The following is a 21,302-nucleotide window of genomic DNA, read 5'->3' on the forward strand; positions in this document are numbered from 1 at the left end:
TTTAAGTCACTTACTCTCATGAACCACAAATGCTCGATAAAACGAACAGCGGGCAACGAAATTATTTATGAGAAAATGTGTCCGATCGATTTCCCAAATCAAGACAGTGTAAGCCTGTCGCGATAGAGTTACGTGCCCCTGATTCCCAGGTGGCAGGTGCGCGTGTGCCATGGAAACTGTCAACAACCTCAGTCGATGTCGGTGACCTGGCGACAAGATGGAGTACTGGGGGACGTATGACTTGAAAGCAAGTCAAACTTAGTTTACCCTCTATGGTTACTCTCAGACATTTCCTAGAAGCTAGATGACACAAGAAGGGAGCACTAGAAGTACTTTCTACAGGTGACAATCTCCGAGCGGGTGCTTGTCACCAAGCAAACACATAATCCGATTTGTGTTATTTACATTTCAGTGTCTCGGTGAATAAGATTCCAAACATTAGTGACAAAGTCATCTTTTTTGCGTGTGTTATAGGTAGAAATCGCAATCATTCAGGATGCCAGTCGCACAAAATAGACTTGAAACGTTGCAAGTTTGTAAATTATTGCAATGTGTTCGCGAAAGAGACCGCCAACAAATCGAGAAGCTCACGACGAGCGGTCTCCCACACTTGATCAACTATAACGATCCAACCGAAGGCACCACGGCTCTAAGCGTTGCAGCGATCGCCAACGATGATGAAATGATTGAATTTCTTCTAGATCTCGGCGCTCACCCAGATGTGATGGATTTCAAGGTAAGAATAAATATATAATTACTGTCAAAATGTATAAAATCGATGTTGAATCAGTTTTGTTATGTATAAAGAAACAAACACCATAAAAATAATTTCTAATATTTTTTGCAAATAAACAAATTGTATATGCCTGTGAAAACTGCTGAAAACGTTGAAATAAAAGTAAAATCGCTTATTTTGTCTAATCAAGTGTATGAGTAAACTTACATGCTCTAAAACATCCCAAACTGTATGACAACTTTTATTTTACAACATTAATAATAATAATAATAATAATAATTGGGTTTGTACAGTACATGTACTGTGGTATAGTATTTGAATACAAACTAGCTAACAGTTACAGTTATGTAATTACCTTGGTAACTCATTCAAATTTGTTAAACTTGTATTTGTAAACATGATCAACTGTAATATAATCTAAGATTTAAGTAAAATGTGGAAATTTCCAAACGATACTATATTGATAGTAAGCATAATGAACAAGAAGAAAATATGTTTACAACAGAATTGGAATCTACTTTAAGAAATCACACATACAGTTTTGGTTTGAAATAATGAGTTTCAACTTTTTGAGTCAGTAGTATTAGCAGTTTTCAAAAAAAGAATTTGTCAACGAATTTCTGTCAAAATTGCCAAATATGTCATATTATGAACAATAATAAACTTTCTACAACTTATGTTAAGGAGTGGGCGTGGCATTTTTACTAAGAAATTATTATTAGGGTAATTATATCAACACATGCTTAAATATCAGCTGATAAATAAGTTTATCATACCTCCATGTCAGAATGATGAGATCTGATTGGCCCATGTGATCTTGATGAAATACTGTGTAACCCACCTTGGAGAGAATTTACATTTTTCAGCAGGGTAATAAATCTCTTATACCCCGCCATGACAGACTGAACATGAATTTCTGAGAGACAGAATAAGCCCGCTTCAAAGCAAAAAGCTGCACGCTTTTTCTGAGACAATGGATATCATGTGACAGAGCAAGCTAACCTCAGCTCAATCGAGCAACTGTTTTCTATTAATTTAGAATTTATTTGAATTATTTTACAATGTCATATTTAAACAGGTTGGTAAGATAAATTCGTCGAAGCAATATCACGAGGGGTACATGGGGTTTTATGCATCCGTTGTTGGGTTTTATTACCACTCGCCCCTGGCACGCATAAAACCCCATGTACCCCTAATGATCCTGCTACAACTTAAAACAGCTAAATCAGAGCAAACAAAATATTTGTTTTTCCTTCCACATTGTGTAAAAAAGGTCTCTGCCCCACTTTGTTCTTTTTCCTGAGTAAGTGTACTTTTCCACTGAATCCCAGTTAGTTGCATGATCACATTGCTGACACATCAGATTTGTCAACTCCCCACAGGGTCGCACTGCAGCGATGAGAGCAGCAGAGTACGGCCATGTCCACTGTCTGGAGAAGCTAGTCAAGGCTAGTGCCAATCTCAGTCTGACAGATCTCGAGGGAAAGGGTGAGTAATTAGCTGAATAATGTACACCAGATAAATACAGCTCTGTCAATGACATGCATCATTAACTTGTACAGAGCATCAGACAAGAGGATTATGTTCTTCGGGACATATTTATACCATTCCTATCTAAAAGATAAACTTGATTACATGTTCGTCCTGTGGAATCTACAAGATATGCAGTTGTTCATGATAGTATTTGTCCCACTCAAAGCAGAGCAGTTTGCACTTTAAACATATTTATATGTACATCTGTTGATTTTTAGTTATATGAAGAATACTAGTGATCTTTTTATTTTACTCTCATGATAAGACTCTCGCCACTATATGGCTGAGATACAGCCAATGTGACGTTAATTATAACTCACTCACTCATGACTAGCCAGTGAAAGACTGAGTATGTGACTTACAGTTAATGATGTGCATATTATCTTCACAAATTTCATCCCTATATTTTATCTGTTGGTTTACATATTTTTTCTGAATTTTGTTTGTTGGTTGTCAATAGAAAACTTAAATAAGACCCTTTAATTTATATATTCTTTTGTTAGTTTGTGAACAAAATTTTCAATTGATTAGTTTTTAGTTAGCATTTTGGAGATTTTTCCTTCTTATGTGATTACCACACTTGGCGGTAGTAAATAAATGTTTCAACTGGAAGTTTAAAGTGTTTCCACATTCCTGATTTTTAGTGTCCGTTGATCCGTGAACAAAGTAATCAGACACTGTTGATGAGGCAGATAATGATCCATCAAAGTGTTGGTGCATCATCCTACTGGTTTTGCAATATGCATAGCATGTCATTTGCCAAATCTTGATACAAAATGACACTTGAAAGAGGACTTGTTGCCATGAAAAGCAAATTAATTGTCAATGATTTTCTTAGTGTGTAAAACAGTTGTTATCTGTATGTATTTTATCCTTTTACCTTTACTTATACATTGAAACTTTGTGATGTTCCTCGGATCATGAGTGGCAATATTAGACCACAATGTGCCTAAGCATTCTGCTGAGATCATACAGGCATCATCATTTACAAGTATCATTTAGTTAAAGGAGTTTGCGTTAACGAGGTTTCACTGTATTGCAAATCATAATTCTTGGTCCGTCGCCTTCATCAGCTGGATGTGAACTAGTACACGCCCAGTCCTTAATAATAACCTCCTCTAACACGCATGTCAAACATCCTCTCAATTTTGCGTGTTTTGTCCTGGTTGTGCATCTGGGGTATCCCACAGCATTAATAATTCATTCCAAGTGGCAAATTAATGATAGGTAATTATTGTTATCTCTGTGGAGAGCTACAAGACAAACAGACATAAACTCATCAACATGGATGCTCACACTAGTACGGACTAATTAGGTTGTCTGGGCCTGTGTTTGTCACCAGGTGTCCCCTGAGATCAATGGTGGTCAGTAATGCATTTCACAGTGCCATCATTTCATAAGCTGTATTACATGAATCAACAGTTTGGGTGCAGAGGTATGGTGGCTGAATTTCAGGCGACACTTTTTTTCTTTTTTTCGTTTACAGATTCAATCAACTGGAGCCCAAATTCAAAATTTGTGATAGTTATGATTTGGTTATATGGACTTTTAAAGTTAAAGGATCGATACAAGAACCACAAACAGAATCATGTAGACTCATTTGTGTGAAAAAGAAAGAAACACCTCAATTTTTCTATCCCTCTGTTTAGTGTTGTATGTATACTGGACAATAAACAGGCATTTTTAACGCCAGAATTGCTTGGCAGAATTTGAATTTGAATTTTTTATCTGTTTTAATGTTGATTGTAAGCAGATAAATATATGTAGAAAGCCTCTTGGTCCATCTACAGCCAAATTGAACACTATTTCTATGAATAATCACATTGTGATAGATCACTTATTATTAGAACACATAAAGTACTTTTACTTTTGTGTATATATGTCATTCATACTGATTTTCATGAGATACATGAATGTCCAATGGATGACCATTAATTAAACATCACCTGTAAACAACTAGGCTAAGCTTTTTTCAGCTTTAAGTCATCCAATATGTATTTGTCATTATGGTAACCATGGCAATTCCATCCATTTGTAAGCTTTCGTGTTGATAACTGCCCAGGAATACCATCTAAAACTATTTGCTAATGGAATTAAACTTGAATGACTAGTGACACAGTGGAGTTTATTTATGTCATCGACTAAAACACAGCTTCTCACAGTTCCATCTAAGTCAATCCACTCCGGGTCAGAACCAGGAGTTGAGACACCAAAACGTGTCGTTAATTATCTGAAGTCAGGCAAACGTTTCAAGATAATTGCTTGATGTGTTCATTATTCATCCCGCTGAGTTTGTAACCGACCAACTCACTATCCTAAACTGCTAGTGTACGTGTTGGGTAACCGTGGTCCTGTGGTGACTAGTAGGAGGATCAAGGTGGCGCTGATCTTCTTGTGGCGTCATGGAACCACTTTTTTCTCTTTCATATGATTAGGTCATGTTCTCAGGTTTATGAACCAATTGTTTAATTACCAGCTTGACTAGGCTTGTAATTAGCATCTTTAGTCCTATGTGTGAATTTAATGTAATGTAATTTAATAAACCCCAGGTGTATATTGCTAGTGCTACATCTAAATGTAGAACATCAATGCCAGGTAACCGGTTTTGGTTTTCTGCCGAAACAGATTCAATTGGGCATAAAAGGCAAAATATTATGGATCAATTTTATGAATGGATTAGTGATGACACCAGGTGTTTGCAATAAGGATAAGGTCCTGCCCTACTGGCAGCACCCGCCACTCACACAATGTGTATAAAAAGGTAAAATGTTTGTTTGTTGCCTAACATAACCCAGCAGTACTGCCTGGTGTCATCTGACAAGTGCTACAACTAAACCAGTTTCCCAGGTGTTATAGTGTGATATCATTTGTTTCCCAGGTGTTATAGTGTGATATCATTTGTTTCCCAGGTGTTATAGTGTGATATCATTTGTTCCCCAGGTGTTATAATGTCATATCATTTGTTTCCCAGGTGTTAGTAAGTTATATCATTTATTTCCCAGGTGTTATAGTGTGATATCATTTGTTTCCCAGGTGTTATAGTGTGATATCATTTGTTCCCCAGGAGTTATAATGTGATATCATTTGTTTCTCAGGTGTTATGAAGTTATATCATTTGTTCCCCAGGTGTTACAATGTAATATCATTTGTTCCCCAGGTGTTATAATGTGATATCATTTGTTTCCCATGTGCTATAATGTGATATCATTTGTTCCCCAGGTGTTACAATGTGATATCATTTGTTTCTCAGGTGTTAGGAAGTTATATCATTTGTTTCCCAGGTGTTATAATGTGATATCATTTGTTCCCCAGGTGATATAATGTGATATCATTTGTTTCTCAGGTGTTATAATGTGATATCATTTGTTCCCCAGGTGTTATAATGTGATATCATTTGTTTCTCAGGTGTTAGGAAGTTATATCACTTGTTTCCCAGGTGTTATAATGTGATATCATTTGTTCCCCAGGCATCATCTTCTACTGCATATCACCGACACAGCGCCATGCCAAGTGTATGGAAGTTGCTGTTAGCAACGGGGCAGAACTAAACAATGTTGCCAAGGATGGATGTCCAGTGTTCCTGTTTTCATGTGAGACTGCTCTAGAGAATGAAGACATGTGTCTGTTGCTGCTGCAGAAGGGAGCCGACCCAAACAGTAAAGTAGAGGTGAGGCTGCACAATAAACAGGATGTAAGGCCGAACGGTAAACAGTGGTAAGGCCAAACAATAAACATAAGGCCTACTAAAGAGAGGTAGGCCTAATAATAAACAGGAGGTTGGCCCAAGAATGAACAGGCAGTAAGGCCTAACAATAAATAGAGGTAGGCCTAACAATAAACAGGATGTAAGGCCAAATGGTAAACAGTGGCAAGGCCAAACAAAATAAACATAAGGCCTCAACAGGATGTGAGGCCTAACAATAAAGAGAGGTAGGCCTAACAATAAACAGGATGTAAGGCCAAATGGTAAACAGTGGTAAGGCCAAACAAAATAAACATAAGGCCTCAACAGGATGTGAGGCCTAACAATAAAGAGAGGTAGGCCTAATAATAAACAGGATGTAAGGCCCAATGGTAAACAGTGGTGAGGCCAAACAATAACCATAAGGCCTAAATGGGTTGTAAGGCCTAACATGAAGAGAGGTAGGCCTAACAATAATCAGGAGGTAAGCCCAACAATTAACAGGAAGTAAGGCCTAACAATAAAGAGAGGTAGGCCTAACAATAAACAAGATGTTGGCCAAAGAATGAACAGGAGGTAAGACTGTGAGTGTCTGGCCCACACTTTATTACAGTCGTTCGTGAGACAAAATGTGTATTTCCTGGACAAATCAAATGCCAACCAATGGGCATAGTGAAAACAAATACCTTGTCACCTTGTTATACCGCCCCTGCCATTGCTTTCCTTAGTTTACATGAATACATTTTTAATATAGTTGCCACTTGCGACTTGTTATTCAGTATGGTGAAACAATTGTGACTCACACTTTGGTCTATTTTTGGATACACAACACATGTCTTAACAAAAAAAATTCAGAAAGAATTCTCTGACCAAAGTACTTGTAGTCATGTGTGCATTCTCATTGGTTTTGTCATATTTTTGCACCTTAAAGAAAGTTTACGGAAAGAGTTTAGTGGCATTGAATGTTCTCTGAAGTCCAATTCTAGGCCTTGCTTGTATTGAGTAAATTCTGAATTTATGACAAAATGCGAGTTTTCTTTGGAATCAATTTGTTACAAAGTGTTGTAATCACTTGAGCATTGGGATGGAAGCCATTGCTGTGTATAAGGGCTGGTTCTGTTACTGTACATTCTTCACTATGTCGGAATAGGAAAACATGTCAAGGGATGTACTTTTATTTAAAAGTTTTATGTACTATGACCCATAAAACAAATCATATCGTGTAAACTAGTTGGTAGATTGACATATAGTGAACCCCTGTTAACATTACAGGTACATGGACACCATGAATAGAACACAGGCCAAAATATGTTTGATGCATTGTATGCAAGGGTAAACGTAAGTTGATTTCAGCTTGTCCAAACTAGGCAAGTGGTTTATAACATAGCTGAATAATTTGAGAAAACAAGTCAAAGATCATCTCAAGTCCTACCCTGAGATGAAATCCTAAGCATGATAGATACTAACTGTGTGTGTTTTGTCATTGTAGAAGAGTGGCCGGACAGCCTTGATGGCGGCATCCAGTGCAGGAAGTGTGAAGGTTGTCCGAGCGATACTGGAAGGTGGGGGGCTGGTGAACAGCATAGATATCCGACGCAACCACGCAGCACATTTCGCAGCCAGTGGCGGTCACTTCGAGGTGCTGGCCTGTATGGCAGGGTACTGTGCAGAGTTCAACCAGACGAACGCAGAGGGGAACAACCCGATCCACATGGCATCCAAGACTGGGCATGGCATGTGCTGCAAGTTTCTCTCACAAAGAGGTAAGGAGTTCATCCCACAATCTGCACAGTCTGCTTGTAATGTATCACATCCATTTGATGGAGCAGACGGCTTGTATTGTATCACATCCATTTGATGGAGCAGATGGCTTGTATTAAAAACAATTACGACGCAAGTATGCCACAATAATATTGTTGAAGAGTTCCTGAGATGTTGCTGAAATTTGTATAGAACTTGTTCACTTACTTACATACATACATGTATGCACACTCCTGTGGGGGAGCTGGTCATAAGGGGATCAGACTCGGTGCCTTGGTCCATAGCATCTCATATCTCCACAGCGTGGATCATTGCAAATGGCATCAATCACTGTATTGTCTGACTTGATACAGCTGGTATATTGCAGAGTGTGGTGTTAAACAACAAACAAATAAAATCTGTATGCTTCCAACATTTAAAAGAATTACTGTTAGAAAATAAAAAGATGTCACCATGAAGATGACTTCAGTTACATCTAAAACATCAGAGTAATCAACATGCAGTGTTTCAAATTATTAATATGACCCTGCTATTGACATGGCTGGAGAAAGGGTTCAAAATAACAATAAAAGCTTTGGTAAGTCCTTCACATGATAAATCACTTGTACCCATTACATGTGTTAGGAGTTGACTCATGTGGGTGTCAGAAGTACACAATGGCCGTAAAGTGTGGGATGATCTGGGAAGACGGTCAGCGGTGACCTGTGTGGTTCATACAGCTTGGATGTTCACACCATCAATCACTTGTGTTGGCTCCTAGCCTGAACTATATGTACCAGCTACCATGATGATCCATGGGATCGCTGTAGCACTGCACAAGCACAGATACAGCTTTTTAAAAAAGAGGAGGTGCGCTTAAAATACCAAAAAATAATTCAGGAAACCATTTGTTCTTGTTAGCCAAATATTAGTCAATTAATTGTTAATATGATAAGCATGCTACAAAAGGAGGATGTACCCCTCATCCATCTCTGGATTCATGACATAACACTAATCACTCACACACAACTGTATTTACAGGGGGCATAGGTGTCCTAGTAGTCCGAAGCGCTGCTATTTGCTGTGCAGAGTTGTGTACCTTGGGCATGCCAGCAATAAATGATCGGTTCATGTCAATTATGTTTCAAGTTATATAAGCTCTGTACCCATGCCTAAGAGTTTCAACAAAGTGGTAAATGTCTGACTTGCATCTCTTCTGGCTTTCCTCCCACATTTAGCTGACACACCGTGCCCAAACTGGAATACTGTTCAAAGCAGTGTTAAACTCACTCACTCACTCACTCACTCACTCACTCACTCACTCACTCACTCACTCACTGTATTTACAGGTTGCAACCCCAAACCAAAGAACAACGAAGGCCTTACACCACGAGTCATTGCAAAGGATGAAGGCCACAAAGAAGCATTAAAGGAATGTAGAAAGGCAGAAAAGTCCTTTGGGAAGAGCGGCAAGAACAATGACCCCTGGGTAATTGCGTTGTATGACTGGGTCAATGAAAGACAGAAACAACTTGGTGATATGTTTAGGAAATACGACCCGGATGAGGTGGGGTCTATATCAAAGGATGATGTCGTTGATACGATTATTGGCTTAAAGGCACCGGCAGATGAAGATGAACTTAAGAAAATTGTGTCAACTCATGACAAAGCCCGAGATGGAAAGGTAGACTATAATGACTTCTTTGCTGCGAAAAAATGGGTAAATAAAAATTATTTGATGAGTGCATTTGAAGGGAAGAAGAAAAAGAAGAAGAAGGGCGGGAAGAAGGGGAAGAAGAAGGGGAAGTTCAAGCTTGTCATGCCCATCTGTATGCAGGAGGACGGGGCAAGGACGTTCGGGGGAGGACCGCCCGAGATGTTCATTCCCAGACACATACACTTCACGGACACAGGACGGTTTGACCGCGACAACCCACCCACCCATCCTCTCCAGGACGATTCGGCCTGGTACTTGAAACACCCAGACAAGACGTATCTCAACATCACTGAGGCAACCAAGATGAGGGATTTTGATTCACTGAAGACTGCAATTTCGAAAGGTATTCCAGTGGACACGAGGGACAAGTATTACAAGACGCCCCTGATGGTTGCGTGCCAGGGGGGACTCATCGACATGGCCAGGTTCCTCATCGAGAATGGGTATGTTGATGAACAGCTAGGGGTCTACTCTTGCCGGTCAGATCCAAGGTTGATTCCCTGCTTAGAATCCATTGCTCTCAAGAGAAGTTAGGATCACCCAATTCTTTCATATTTCTATAGTTATTCTATCATGCCATGCCAGATTTACTATTGTAATATAAAAGAATCGAGTGATCCCAAACTTCTTTTGAGTTGTATATTTGTGCAGCCTAGGACACAATGGCATTGATGATGTTCAAGTCTGAGATGAATAACCCCACGTACAGTCAGACTTAGGAATTTGAGAGCAAATAGTTTCACCTTTTGAACTTTATAATACCTTTCCTTATAATTGTGTAGCTGGATATGATACAATATGTATAACAGATTCAGTGATAATTCAAGGTTAGAATATGCCCTTATTGCCCACTGGGGGCGGTCGGGTAGCCCAGTGGTTAAAGCATTCGCTCATCACACTGAAGACTCGGGTTAGATTCCTGACATGGGTACAATGTGTGAAGCCCATTTCTTGTGTCCCCCGCCATGATATTGCTGGAATATTGCTAAAAGCAGCGTAAGACCATACTCACTCACTCCCTTTTTGCCCATTGTTTGTTTCTTAAAGTGGGTTCCAGGGCAGAAAAGTCCCTAGTGCCCATGTTTGTCTGCCAGGTTTCTGGTGCAGAAGTGCAGCTTATTACCCTGTTTTTTGTCTCCAGCTGGAGATTGCAGAGAATCTAGGTTCCCCAAACCCCGATTAAAATGAGGAGACTGGATGGTCACATATACATACATGTTATCAGCACATGCAGAGAATTCCACAGTTAAGTAACATATTTCTGTTTCTTTAGAGCTAGTGTGAACACCCGGGACAACTTCAAGTGGACGCCACTCCATCACGCCTGCCATTCCGGCCAGCTGGACGTTGTGGACTTGTTGTTGGAACATGGGGCAGAGATCGACGCCTCCACCATGGGAGGTGGCACACCCCTGACCCGGGCCATCGAGAGCTCCAGGGACAATGTTGTCCAGATGCTGATTGACAAGGGAGCCAAGGTTCAGACAGAGAACAGGAAAGGTCAGGATGTTTCCTTTCTGGAGGACTCTTTCATGCCTTGGATTGTCGTATTTATCATGCTTAGTGGATTACTGAAAACTTAAACAAGACTGAGTTTATTTATTTTATCTTATCTTGACTCATACTTATTGCTTATCTCTTTCTCTTCTGAACAGTAGTGGAATTGTCCTGTTCTGTTTTCCCAGAGAACAGTGAAAAACATCTCATCCTAACGCACCCTGTGTTGCGCAGGTGCACCGTAACCACATAACCAAGACCAGTAACTCGTCACTGTCTCTTTTTCGCTCCATCTGTGTAGTTGTGAAAACTTCTTTTTTTGTTACAGATCAATTGAGTAACACTTGTATAATTTTATATAGAAAGTCATAACACTGCAAAGCGTACAGTCATCATGCAACACATTGGCCCATTCGGCCATGTAGCTGCACATCATGGTGGGAGAAATTTCTGGTGTCCCCTGTCGTGATATTGCTGGAATATTGCTACAAGTAGCGTAAAACCAAACTCACTCACTCACCCCACTAAAGAGACAAGAAACTATTTATCGTTATGAGTTCATACATTACAAGACTTTACAAGATTTTCAGTGACAATCAGATCCATCTTCTGACAGCAGTCCGACTTTTACAATAGTAACTTGAAATACAAAAGGTACAAATGAAAGGATATAAGCATTACCTATAATAATGTACAAGTGTTTGTGAGTATTTCCTACACTGATAGTACATCTGAAAGATTGGAAAGCGAGGCAAATGCTTGTTTCAATTATTAGAGTTACAGTGTACATGGTGTCGCATTGATTATGTAGGTCACAACCCGATGGACATCGCCCAGTCGTGGGCCGACCCCCGCTGTCTGGATGTGGTTCAGAAGAAGTGGGACTCCATGCCCCCCCCAGGGGACAAGAAGAAGAAGGGAGCCAAGAAAGGGAGTGGAGGACCCAAGGCCAAGAGACCATCGTCCGCCCCAGGGGAAGGCAAAGAGACCGGCTCACCATTGGTAAGCTATGTTCTGTTGTGTGCTTGATCCCTGTGCTGTAGTCCACAGTAGGCTTGTTTGCATTCTCCACACAGTAGAAATATCTTTGTGGAATTTTTCCCGATTAATTGAGCCACATATTTCATATAATCTGACATTAAATGTTTGATAGTGCCTATACTGTTTGGAATTAATTTTTTTTAAGAAACTGAAATGCAAAATGTTTAAATTAGTTACTTAAATTTATACTTTTTAAAGCTATATTGCAAGTCATGCCATGAATCTGTAAAAATGCTGTTAACGTCATCACTAAAATATATATTTACAATGTGCATCTTAGTAACAGTTTATTGTGTTGGTTATTGCTTGAAAATACAATCTGCATCATTATTTGTACTGTACTCAATCAGTTGTATCCAGTATAATGTAAAGCACTGACAGTCTCTCCTCTGCTGTAGGGCCATGCTATAACCAGTCAGTAGCACTGCTGTAAGTTAAACAGACTCCTAGGCTAGCTGTATGCTTTCTCCAAGCCTCTCCCTGTAAACTGGGCTCCTGCTTATGTAGACTAAATGTACACGAAGTGACACTGACTCCTACATACACCATAAAACACCATTCCCTTTGGTTGAGGTGGCAAGGGTTGCCTGTGTAGAAGTGGTTTTAATTACTAATGTAGTTTTTCTGTTTTCTGAGTATATATAGTGATGATACTGTAGATCTAAATTTGCCTATCTGTTGATGTTTATTTAATTAAAAATATATATTGCCCATATAACATAGCTTATGAATAGTCAATATCACACCTCTAACCAACAGGTGGGGGTGTTTCTTTTAAGAGCTGTTATATAAGCAAGTTTTCTGCCAGTTCTATCTTGGGGCACGGGTCCAAAGTGCTTCAATTCACTCTGCAGAGTTGTGTCCCTTAGTCATGCCAGAATCCGCTGACCGTGGGTTTGAATCCCAGATTTGCCCTGTTTGTCATTCTTGGTTTGTCAGCACCATACCTCTCATTGTAGTATACATTTAGAACCTGCATCACTTTGAGATTTCCACCCACATCAAGCTGACACACTGTGATATAACTGAAATACTGTTCAAAGCACCAGAAAACCCAACTCACTCACTTACTCACTCACTTCTGTTCTGACTTGTACTATTTGTTCTATTCAGCATATTCAGGATACTGTTAGACATATCAAGGTAATCATTACAGATATGGTTATGAATGATCCATTAATAGATATGTATGCTTTTAATGTTGCTTTCAGAATAATGCTTATGTCATTGTATATGCAGATTTTACACACATTGTCAGATTACTTGTTTGATAGGCATTACTTAGAAGTTGACGGATGACAAGATAGACACAATTTTTATGGATAACAACTTCTTTAATACTTCTTTACAGTATTAAAGAAGTTGTTATCCATAAAAATTGTGTCTATATTGTCAGATTAATGGGGAAAGGTTGAAAATTTGATAAACCCACATAGTTTCAGAATATTTGGCTATTTATACATTTGTCTGCCTTCATTGAATACAGCTCAACTTTTGATAAGGAAACTGAGCATGCTAACACTTTTCATACTGTATCAGTCTTGAGAACATGACACTGTTATATGGATAACTTCTATCAGTCTCTACAGTGGAATTATGATAGTCCAAACTTGTTTTTAAACTTGATTTATTAATCCACTGACTCCCCAAAACTGAACTGAGAAAAAAATTAATGAAAAGAAGTTGTTTTTTCCCCCTGCCCAACAGAAGTAAGTAATGGGTAAAACACACCTCTTTAACTGTTGCTAAATTATTTAAAGTACTACAATTTAAACCTGTCGAAAACTTTTCCTAAAAACTCCCACTAATTTTGCTACCTAATTAACTTTTTTTTTAAATCCCAAAAATATATTTGCAATTGGAGTTTCTGTATGTATTTTTTCCGACCTGCTGTCCTGAAATTTTGGACCAAAACTCTGTAAACAAAATGAAAAAACGAAAAAAGTCTGTCCTTCGTGTAAACCTTGTTTAATTACAAACACAAGTTTCCGGATGATCTACATCATACACGGAACATAATGATTATTTATTAGTCAGGAATATTGTTCCCTGTAATCTGACTGGTTACACTCTGAACAGTGCCATCTTGCCATCAAGGTTTCACGGTCTACATATGTTAAGGTATCAGTTTAATGCACCATGAGATGACAGGACCATCCCTGTAGTATGAGTAGAACATGGAGGTGATGCAACTGGAAACATCGATGCCCAACTGTTGAACTGTTTATGTTGTCAGCCTAAGGTGGAGGAGGCAGGTGATGTAGACCTCGATGATATTGACATGGAGGACTTCGATTTTGATGACTGACAGGTGGCGGCGCGTGGTAATGTTTTGTGTTTTTGGCTACCCTGACTAATCTGACAATTATCAAAATTTCACACTTTGTGGTCACCCTTCAAAATGGAATAAATGGAATGTACATGTGTACAGATCAGATCTGTTACGATGGGTAGTTCGTCAAGTTGAATGTTTGGCACATGCATGTATAGAATGGTGTTTCCTTCATTACCACTGACAACTGTGTGTAAGATCTGCAGTGCTGGCTTTACTAATACATGGGCAGGTGATAGCAACATGATTTACCTCTGATAGCAGCAAGGTTTATATCTGATAGCAGCATGGTTTATATCTAATAGAAGCAATGTTTATATCTAATAGCAATGTGGTTTATACTTGATGGCAGCAATGTTTATATCTAATAGAAGCAATGTTTATATCTGATAGCAGCAATGTTTATATCTAATAGCAACGTGGTTTATATTTGATGGCAGCAATGTTTATATCTAATAGCAACATGGTTTATATCCGATAGCAGCAAGGTTTATATCTAATAGCAACATGGTTTATATTTGATGGCAGCAATGTTTATATCTTATAGCAACGTGGTTTATATTTGATGGCAGCAATGTTTATATCTAATAGCAACATGGTTTATATTTGATAGCAGCAGGTTTTTGCCTAATAGCAACATGGTGTATATAGGTTAGGAACATGGTATTTATAGCTCACAGCAATGTGTATTACACCTGATAGCTACACTATATATCTGTTAGCAACATTGTATACATCAGATAGCAACATTGTATTAACAGATAGCAACATAGTATATTACAAATAGCAACATTGTATATATCAGATAGCAATATTATATGTAACAGATTGCAACAAAGTATACATGATGTATTACAAATAGCAATATGGTACATGTTTACATAAGGCTAAAAAATATAATAGTCTTGGTTCTCAGGTACCCCCCACATCATCATAAAGTCTGTTGCACATTTCTTTTTTATTTACATTTTAAATGTTTTGTTGTTGGTTTGATATTTAATGCCGCCCTCAGCAATATTCCAACTATATGACAGCGAATATTCTTTTTAAAAAGTTGTAATTCTTAAAGACAATGCAATCCAATATAGTATGCAGTTACTTCCCTTTACTTGCGCACTGCTATACTGTTATGGTCATGGCGGCATTGTAAGCTTGTCTATGTAGGGAGGCCCTTTCCCAGGTTGATGGTACACAACTGTTTATTTGATTATATACTAGTACAAAAAAATAATGCCCACCTGCACTATATTTTCAAAAGTAATTGCCTGAGAACCAAATCTTTTATTTTTTAAAGCCTATGCCATGTTTTAAATGTTAAAGCAAAATCAGACTCACGACCATAAGATAGCAGAATCATTGGTAGTGGGAGTAACAATATCAGATTGAACATATGACTGATGCATGTGAGCTACAACATCGGACAGTGAACAGGTACCATGTTTAGGTGCAGCAGCTATTCCTGGCTGTATATTCTGTGTTGTGTTCATGGGAAAGGCTGCAGCACACATGTGTCACTAAATGTCTCTTCATTCATAATCTTTTTTCTGGTGAAACACTGATGTCAGCTTCAATGAACTCGCCTTGGATGAGACCCTCCTTGATTGTCCTGTATTATAACTCTATATCTATTAAGATGAATACCCTGGACCTGTCTACTAACATGATGCGCATGCTGCCTCCAGCTCCCTCTTATCAGTAACTTGGCACAAGTATCTCTTACTCATGAGTGTAATTTGATTGGACGGCTATTTTAGTATACAATTTATTTCTCATATAGGCCAAAGTCCATAATGCAAGTACATTTTAACTGTATATGAAGAGGTGTAGGTACAACAGACAACCATAAATATCCCTCCCCTTCCCACATTCTTCCCCCCACACCCAACAATCCACACCCCACACCCACATCTCACACCCATATCTCACACCCACCACACCCAACACCCACACCCAACACCCACACCCACACCCACACCCACACCCACACCCACACCCCAAACCCAAACCCAACATCCACCCCCCACATCCCCACCACACACCCACACCCCAAACCCAAACCCAACACCCACACTCCACACCCCACACTCACCTCCCACACCCACACCCACACCCACACCCCACCCCACCCCACACTCCCCAACCCACCCACATCCACACCCACAACCCACCCACATCCACACCCCACACCCACAGTCGCACCCCTCACTCCACACCCACACCCCACCCCACCCCACCCCACACCCCCCACCCCACCCACATCCACACCCCACGACCCACCACAATCTCCTGTTTTGCATGGAGCTCAAAACAAAACTTAATCATGCTAATGGGTCTACAGTATTTATCATTAAAGTGTGGAGATACAATATTCTGGATTATCAAGGATGGGATGACATATCGTTGCTGAATATTGTGTTGTGTGTATATGCCTGTTGTCTCCTCTTCGTCATTAATTGTGTGCAGTGTCAGTAACATGTGTGACAGGACAAACTGATGGCGTGACAGACGATAGTTATATGAAAAAACTCCTTTTGAGTAGAATAAAAAATGTTGAAAGTTCATCCTTCTATGTCTTGAACCTTTCTACAATTGATTTACTTGAATAATTCCAAAACCACTGTCCGACATCATTGTCTTGTGTTTATTCTTTTCCGTACTGTGTTGTGATCTGGAAGGGATACTGGCACTATTATGTCAGGGTCTACATTTGACCAACAGATTGGGATGTGGTCTATATGACAATGCAGGCATGTAGTGTTTGGATGACCTCTCAAGTCTTTCAGTGTTGTTTATTTCATTTCTAAACATCAATCTCCAAAACAAGAAAATCATACTGAAACTTTATGCTTCAAGCAAAACCCTCTGTGAGCCTTCGTAGATAGGATTGGTCGACAGTAACCTATGTTTGTCGTAAGATTCCACTAAGATGGATTGGGTGGTCTGACTCTGTGCTTTATTGTGTCACAGTGCCATCACAGTGGATTGTTGCGTTCAGTCACATGACTTGATTATCTACCGGCCATTGTGATACAGCTGGAAGATTGCTGACTGTGGGTTCAAACAACATTCGACCCGTGAAGATTCCGGGGTCCAATAGGTCTTCAGCAACCCATGCTTGCCGTAAAAGGCGACTATGCTTGTCGTAAAAGGTGACTAACGGGATCGGGTGGTCAGACTCGCTGACTTGGTTGATGCATGTCATCGATCCCAAGTGCGTGGATTGATGCTCATGATATTAATCACTGAATTGGCTGATCCAGACTTGATTATTTACAGACTGCCGTCACATAGCTGGAATATTGCTGAGTGCGGCGTTAAACAACAAACCAACCAACCAACCAATCAAACAACATTCACTCAAAAAGAACTCGCCATAGAACGGCATGGTCTAGGCAAGCACTTCAATAAGTGGCATGATTAGAATTTACCAGAAAGTGTTTTGTAAACTTTCTCTTAACAAGATTCTTGTTTCTCCAGCCTCCAGTGCACCGCATGCACGACGAGGGCATCCCACACCAGCGTAAAGGATCCATCTTGCGTGCAGCGTCGGCGTTGGCAGGGGGGATGGAGGAGAGAGAGGACATCACCTACACCCCGCTCAAAGCCTGGACCAAACAACCCAGTACTCGCGACCTCATTGAGCAGAAGGAAGTCAAGCGAGAAAGGTTCGGCTGGGAGGTCGACTTTGATGATTTCGAGATGCCTTTCAAAAGCAATGTATCAAAAAAAGTGGAACTGTTTGGTGGTTTGGAGGAGTGAATTTAAAGTCAAGAATTATTGGCAAAAGTGTTATTAACATTTATTAAAACCTTATGATCATGTCACACCATTGTTTTTGCAGTTTAGTCTGAGCCAGGAATTCACTGGCCATTCTTAACATGCATTAAAACAAGTACTGGTATATCTGATGCAACTAGAGGTATTCCGAAAGTAGAATCTCCCAGAATCAACATATTCTGATGATTTTTCCATTAGAAATTATATTTACAAGCATTGGCACACCAACCACTTCATGCATGCTATATTTCTGCTCAAGGACAAAAAGTAAAACACAATTTCTCATACTTAATAAAGAGCAGCTGTCATCTTCCACATATTGCCTTGGGTCAGTTGGGACCAAAGTGGTTAAATCTTTTTGCTTGTCACATCGAAGGCCTTGTTTCTATTTCACAAATGAGTACATTGTGGGAAGCATTCTTCTGGTGTCCCCCACCGTGATATTGCTGTAATATTGCTAAAAGCAGTGTTAAATCCAACCATGTTGATGCTTGTGGGTTTCACCAAAGGTGTAAATGGCTGAGACCTGCATCACTTCGGGCCTTTTCCCACACTAAGCTGACACTCTGTGATATAACTGGAATACTGTTGAAACCGCATTATACACAACTCACTCACTCACTCGCTCACACACTCTTTTGACAATATATTTAATAAAAAGTTATGAGCCTATAATCTCCAAGCTGTCTTATTTACTTCCTCTGCAGCATTGTTAATTTTAGACAGCAGACAAGCATTAAAGTTGACCCATTCGCAGGCATTCTCCAGTACTTCAGTGAGATATTGAAAGTACAACCCCACCTAAATGTTATTTGATGGAAGTATTAAGTCATGTGATACAACTGCTGCCTTTTTGTATATATATATTCCTAATGGTTAAAACTGACACCTACTTCATGCAATATTTGTAAATAAAGACTGCACTGTTTGTATGTTGTAACATACTTGCCATACATTGTCTTACATAATTACTCACAATGTATATAAATTGTTATGTTATAAGCCAGTGTGATAACAGTATTATATCCGGGTGTTGAAACTTTGCGTGTACATTTACTTAAAGTGTGCAAGATCAGATTTGTGTTTGTTTTCTATGGCTTGTTAGATGTATTTTCTTGTTGAGAAATATTTCATCAACACATTGTATTGAAACGACAAGAGATGTTTAGTTTTACCCCAAGCTCCATACAGCCATATCTCCTTCTCTGCCAGTATTAAGGTTGTGTCATGCACTGCAATGGAGCCATTGTGATACTGACTGGATTTAGGCGGTTTTGTGTTGCATCACTTTCATGGAAAGACTATATTTTAGCAATATATTTTGATGAGTCAAGATTTAGCAGATGGACTGCTTTGGACTGTCCTATATCTTCAAACAGAGCAGGTAATACATTATTTGTTGAGATTTGTTATCCAATATCAGATAAGATATATTTGTAAATCTGATTTTGCACCCTCAGAAGTAAGGGTATTGTATACTGATGCTATTGTTTGGGTACATGTAAGGTGCTGGTTGTTTGTTATAACGGGGTGTGGTGGGTACAAGGGAATCAGGAGGGTCATAAAAAAAATATGTCTCTAGAGGAGGGTCCTAAAATATAAAACACATGTTTGGGGAAGGTCAAGAACAAAATGTACAAGGACATGGGGAGGGTCATCAAAAACATGCAAAGCATTAGGGGAAGGTAATTATTTTCAGTAAAAAAACTCTGACCCACCCCTGTAATAAATGACCGGTCCCTAAATAACAATCTATTGGTACTAAATTGCACCAGACTACCAGAAGTGGGGTCCAGGAACTGAAATATCATTGTGATACTGTACACCAAAAAGCACCAAAACCTGTGTTTAACTTTATTTTTGATATCTAAGATGGCATCATTGCCTTGTGCCTTTACAACTGTGTTTGCCTTAAGTTACATGAAGTTACAAAGCTGCTGCACAAACCATGTCTGCCTCAGGGCCCACCTCTGCTGTTCTGTGCCTCTTTGACTGCATCCTGAAAAAAGTCTGTCATTTGTGATGCTGCTAAGCCCCTTAAGGTACTAGAGATTCCAATTAGAGGTATTCAGGGTGTAATTGCAATTATATTCAAATTTAACAATGAATAATGGTGTACGTAAAAAAATCTTATATATATTCAATTTTTTCTATATTTTTAAATTGAACTTCAAATTGCACCCTTTTCTCAGTGCTTTTGAGATTTGTGTTAAGTAGTATTTGGAAGTCAGGATGAGCTGTGAGACTCAAAGTGAAAAATGGTATTCAGGATTCAGGGGAAGAGGGGGATGGCACCCTTCCTTCTCTCATTTGACATGTGTGACTTTTCTATAATCCACTACAGGCTGATCTCTTTGTTGACATATACTTTTGTACTAATTCTTTATTTTTGAGAAAGCTGTGATTTACTGATACGTTGCATTTGGTACTAAATAAATTGTTTTGCTAGGTGAATAGTGAAATGTTTAATGCCAAGTCTTAATCACACACAAAAAAAGACAACGGAAATCAATGTCTGAATAGTATTTGTTCATTTGTTTGTTTACCATGTTGATGTATGGATAAAAAATAAACAACTACCATTGGATAAGGATTTTGTGTTTCCATACAAATCAGATGTTAGTTGTCTACACAACATGTTGTGGGTCTTCTGTCGGCTAAACTTTTGTTTGTGAAATGGGGTTAAGTGTTGCGTTCAAGACTACTGCACTTACAAAGTGACATGCCTGTACATGTGTATGTGTGTGTGGCTGCTTTTACTAGTCTGGACTAATGTCGATTTTATAGTGCTCGCCCACTGAGATACCATGCTGCAGTTTAACATGAATACCCCACTCAGACACAGTATACCGACTCCGAGCCGACCAGTCCTTGTTTTAGCCCCTTAAGGCTGCGCACCAGGTAGGGTAACAACAAGTACCATCTTTTAACATCTTTTGGTATGATGTCCGGGCGAACACTCTACGACTAGACCATGGAGGCAGTCGTTGGTCATAAGAGACGCCTAAATCGAGTGGTCAGACTTGGCGACTTTGTTGACGTCATCATACCCTGATATGGATGGTGGCTCCTGATATCAGTCCTTGGTTTGACTGGTCGAGATCATATACAGGCCGATGAGTGCTGCATTAAACAACTAACAAACCAACTGCCCAAAAGGTGTCTCTTTTTAAAAGTCACATGATCCAAATATTCAGCTTGAAGCATGGCAGTTTTTGTAATGACAATACACAATCATTTATTTCAT

The 21,302-nt window shown here is 39.3% G+C and overlaps 1 protein-coding gene across 3 annotated transcripts; it reads left to right on the forward strand.

Annotated features, from left to right (window-relative positions):
* Positions 1–205: 205 nt before the first annotated feature.
* On the forward strand, positions 206–19,750 carry LOC139443331 (ankyrin repeat and EF-hand domain-containing protein 1-like). 3 transcript variants are annotated; one of them, XM_071224309.1, is made up of 9 exons: positions 206–736; positions 2,119–2,224; positions 5,737–5,936; positions 7,441–7,714; positions 9,041–9,851; positions 10,682–10,908; positions 11,717–11,907; positions 13,060–13,089; positions 17,756–19,750. In XM_071224309.1, the coding sequence occupies exons 1-9, from the start codon at positions 497–499 to the stop codon at positions 18,035–18,037; spliced, it is 2,361 nt and encodes a 786-aa protein (XP_071080410.1). In that variant the 5' UTR covers positions 206–496; the 3' UTR covers positions 18,038–19,750. The 3 variants fall into 3 exon arrangements, with proteins under 3 accessions (XP_071080410.1, XP_071080411.1, XP_071080412.1); XM_071224310.1 differs by lacking the exon at positions 13,060–13,089; XM_071224311.1 differs by lacking the exons at positions 13,060–13,089; positions 17,756–19,750 and adding an exon at positions 12,345–12,386.
* Positions 19,751–21,302: the final 1,552 nt, after the last annotated feature.

This window comes from Haliotis cracherodii, unplaced genomic scaffold (genome assembly GCF_022045235.1).
Source record: "Haliotis cracherodii isolate W230 unplaced genomic scaffold, xgHalCrac1.p SCAF_5, whole genome shotgun sequence".
Lineage (NCBI taxonomy): Eukaryota > Metazoa > Mollusca > Gastropoda > Lepetellida > Haliotidae > Haliotis > Haliotis cracherodii.

Excerpts from the sequence above, each read along its gene's own strand:
- LOC139443331 (XM_071224309.1), top strand. The coding sequence starts at position 497 with ATGCCAGTCGCACAAAATAGACTTGAAACGTTGCAAGTTTGTAAATTA. Across the intron at positions 2,225-5,736 it reads GACAGATCTCGAGGGAAAGG|GCATCATCTTCTACTGCATA; the intron begins GTGAGTAATTAG and ends TTTGTTCCCCAG. Across the intron at positions 9,852-10,681 it reads AGGTTCCTCATCGAGAATGG|AGCTAGTGTGAACACCCGGG; the intron begins GTATGTTGATGA and ends CTGTTTCTTTAG.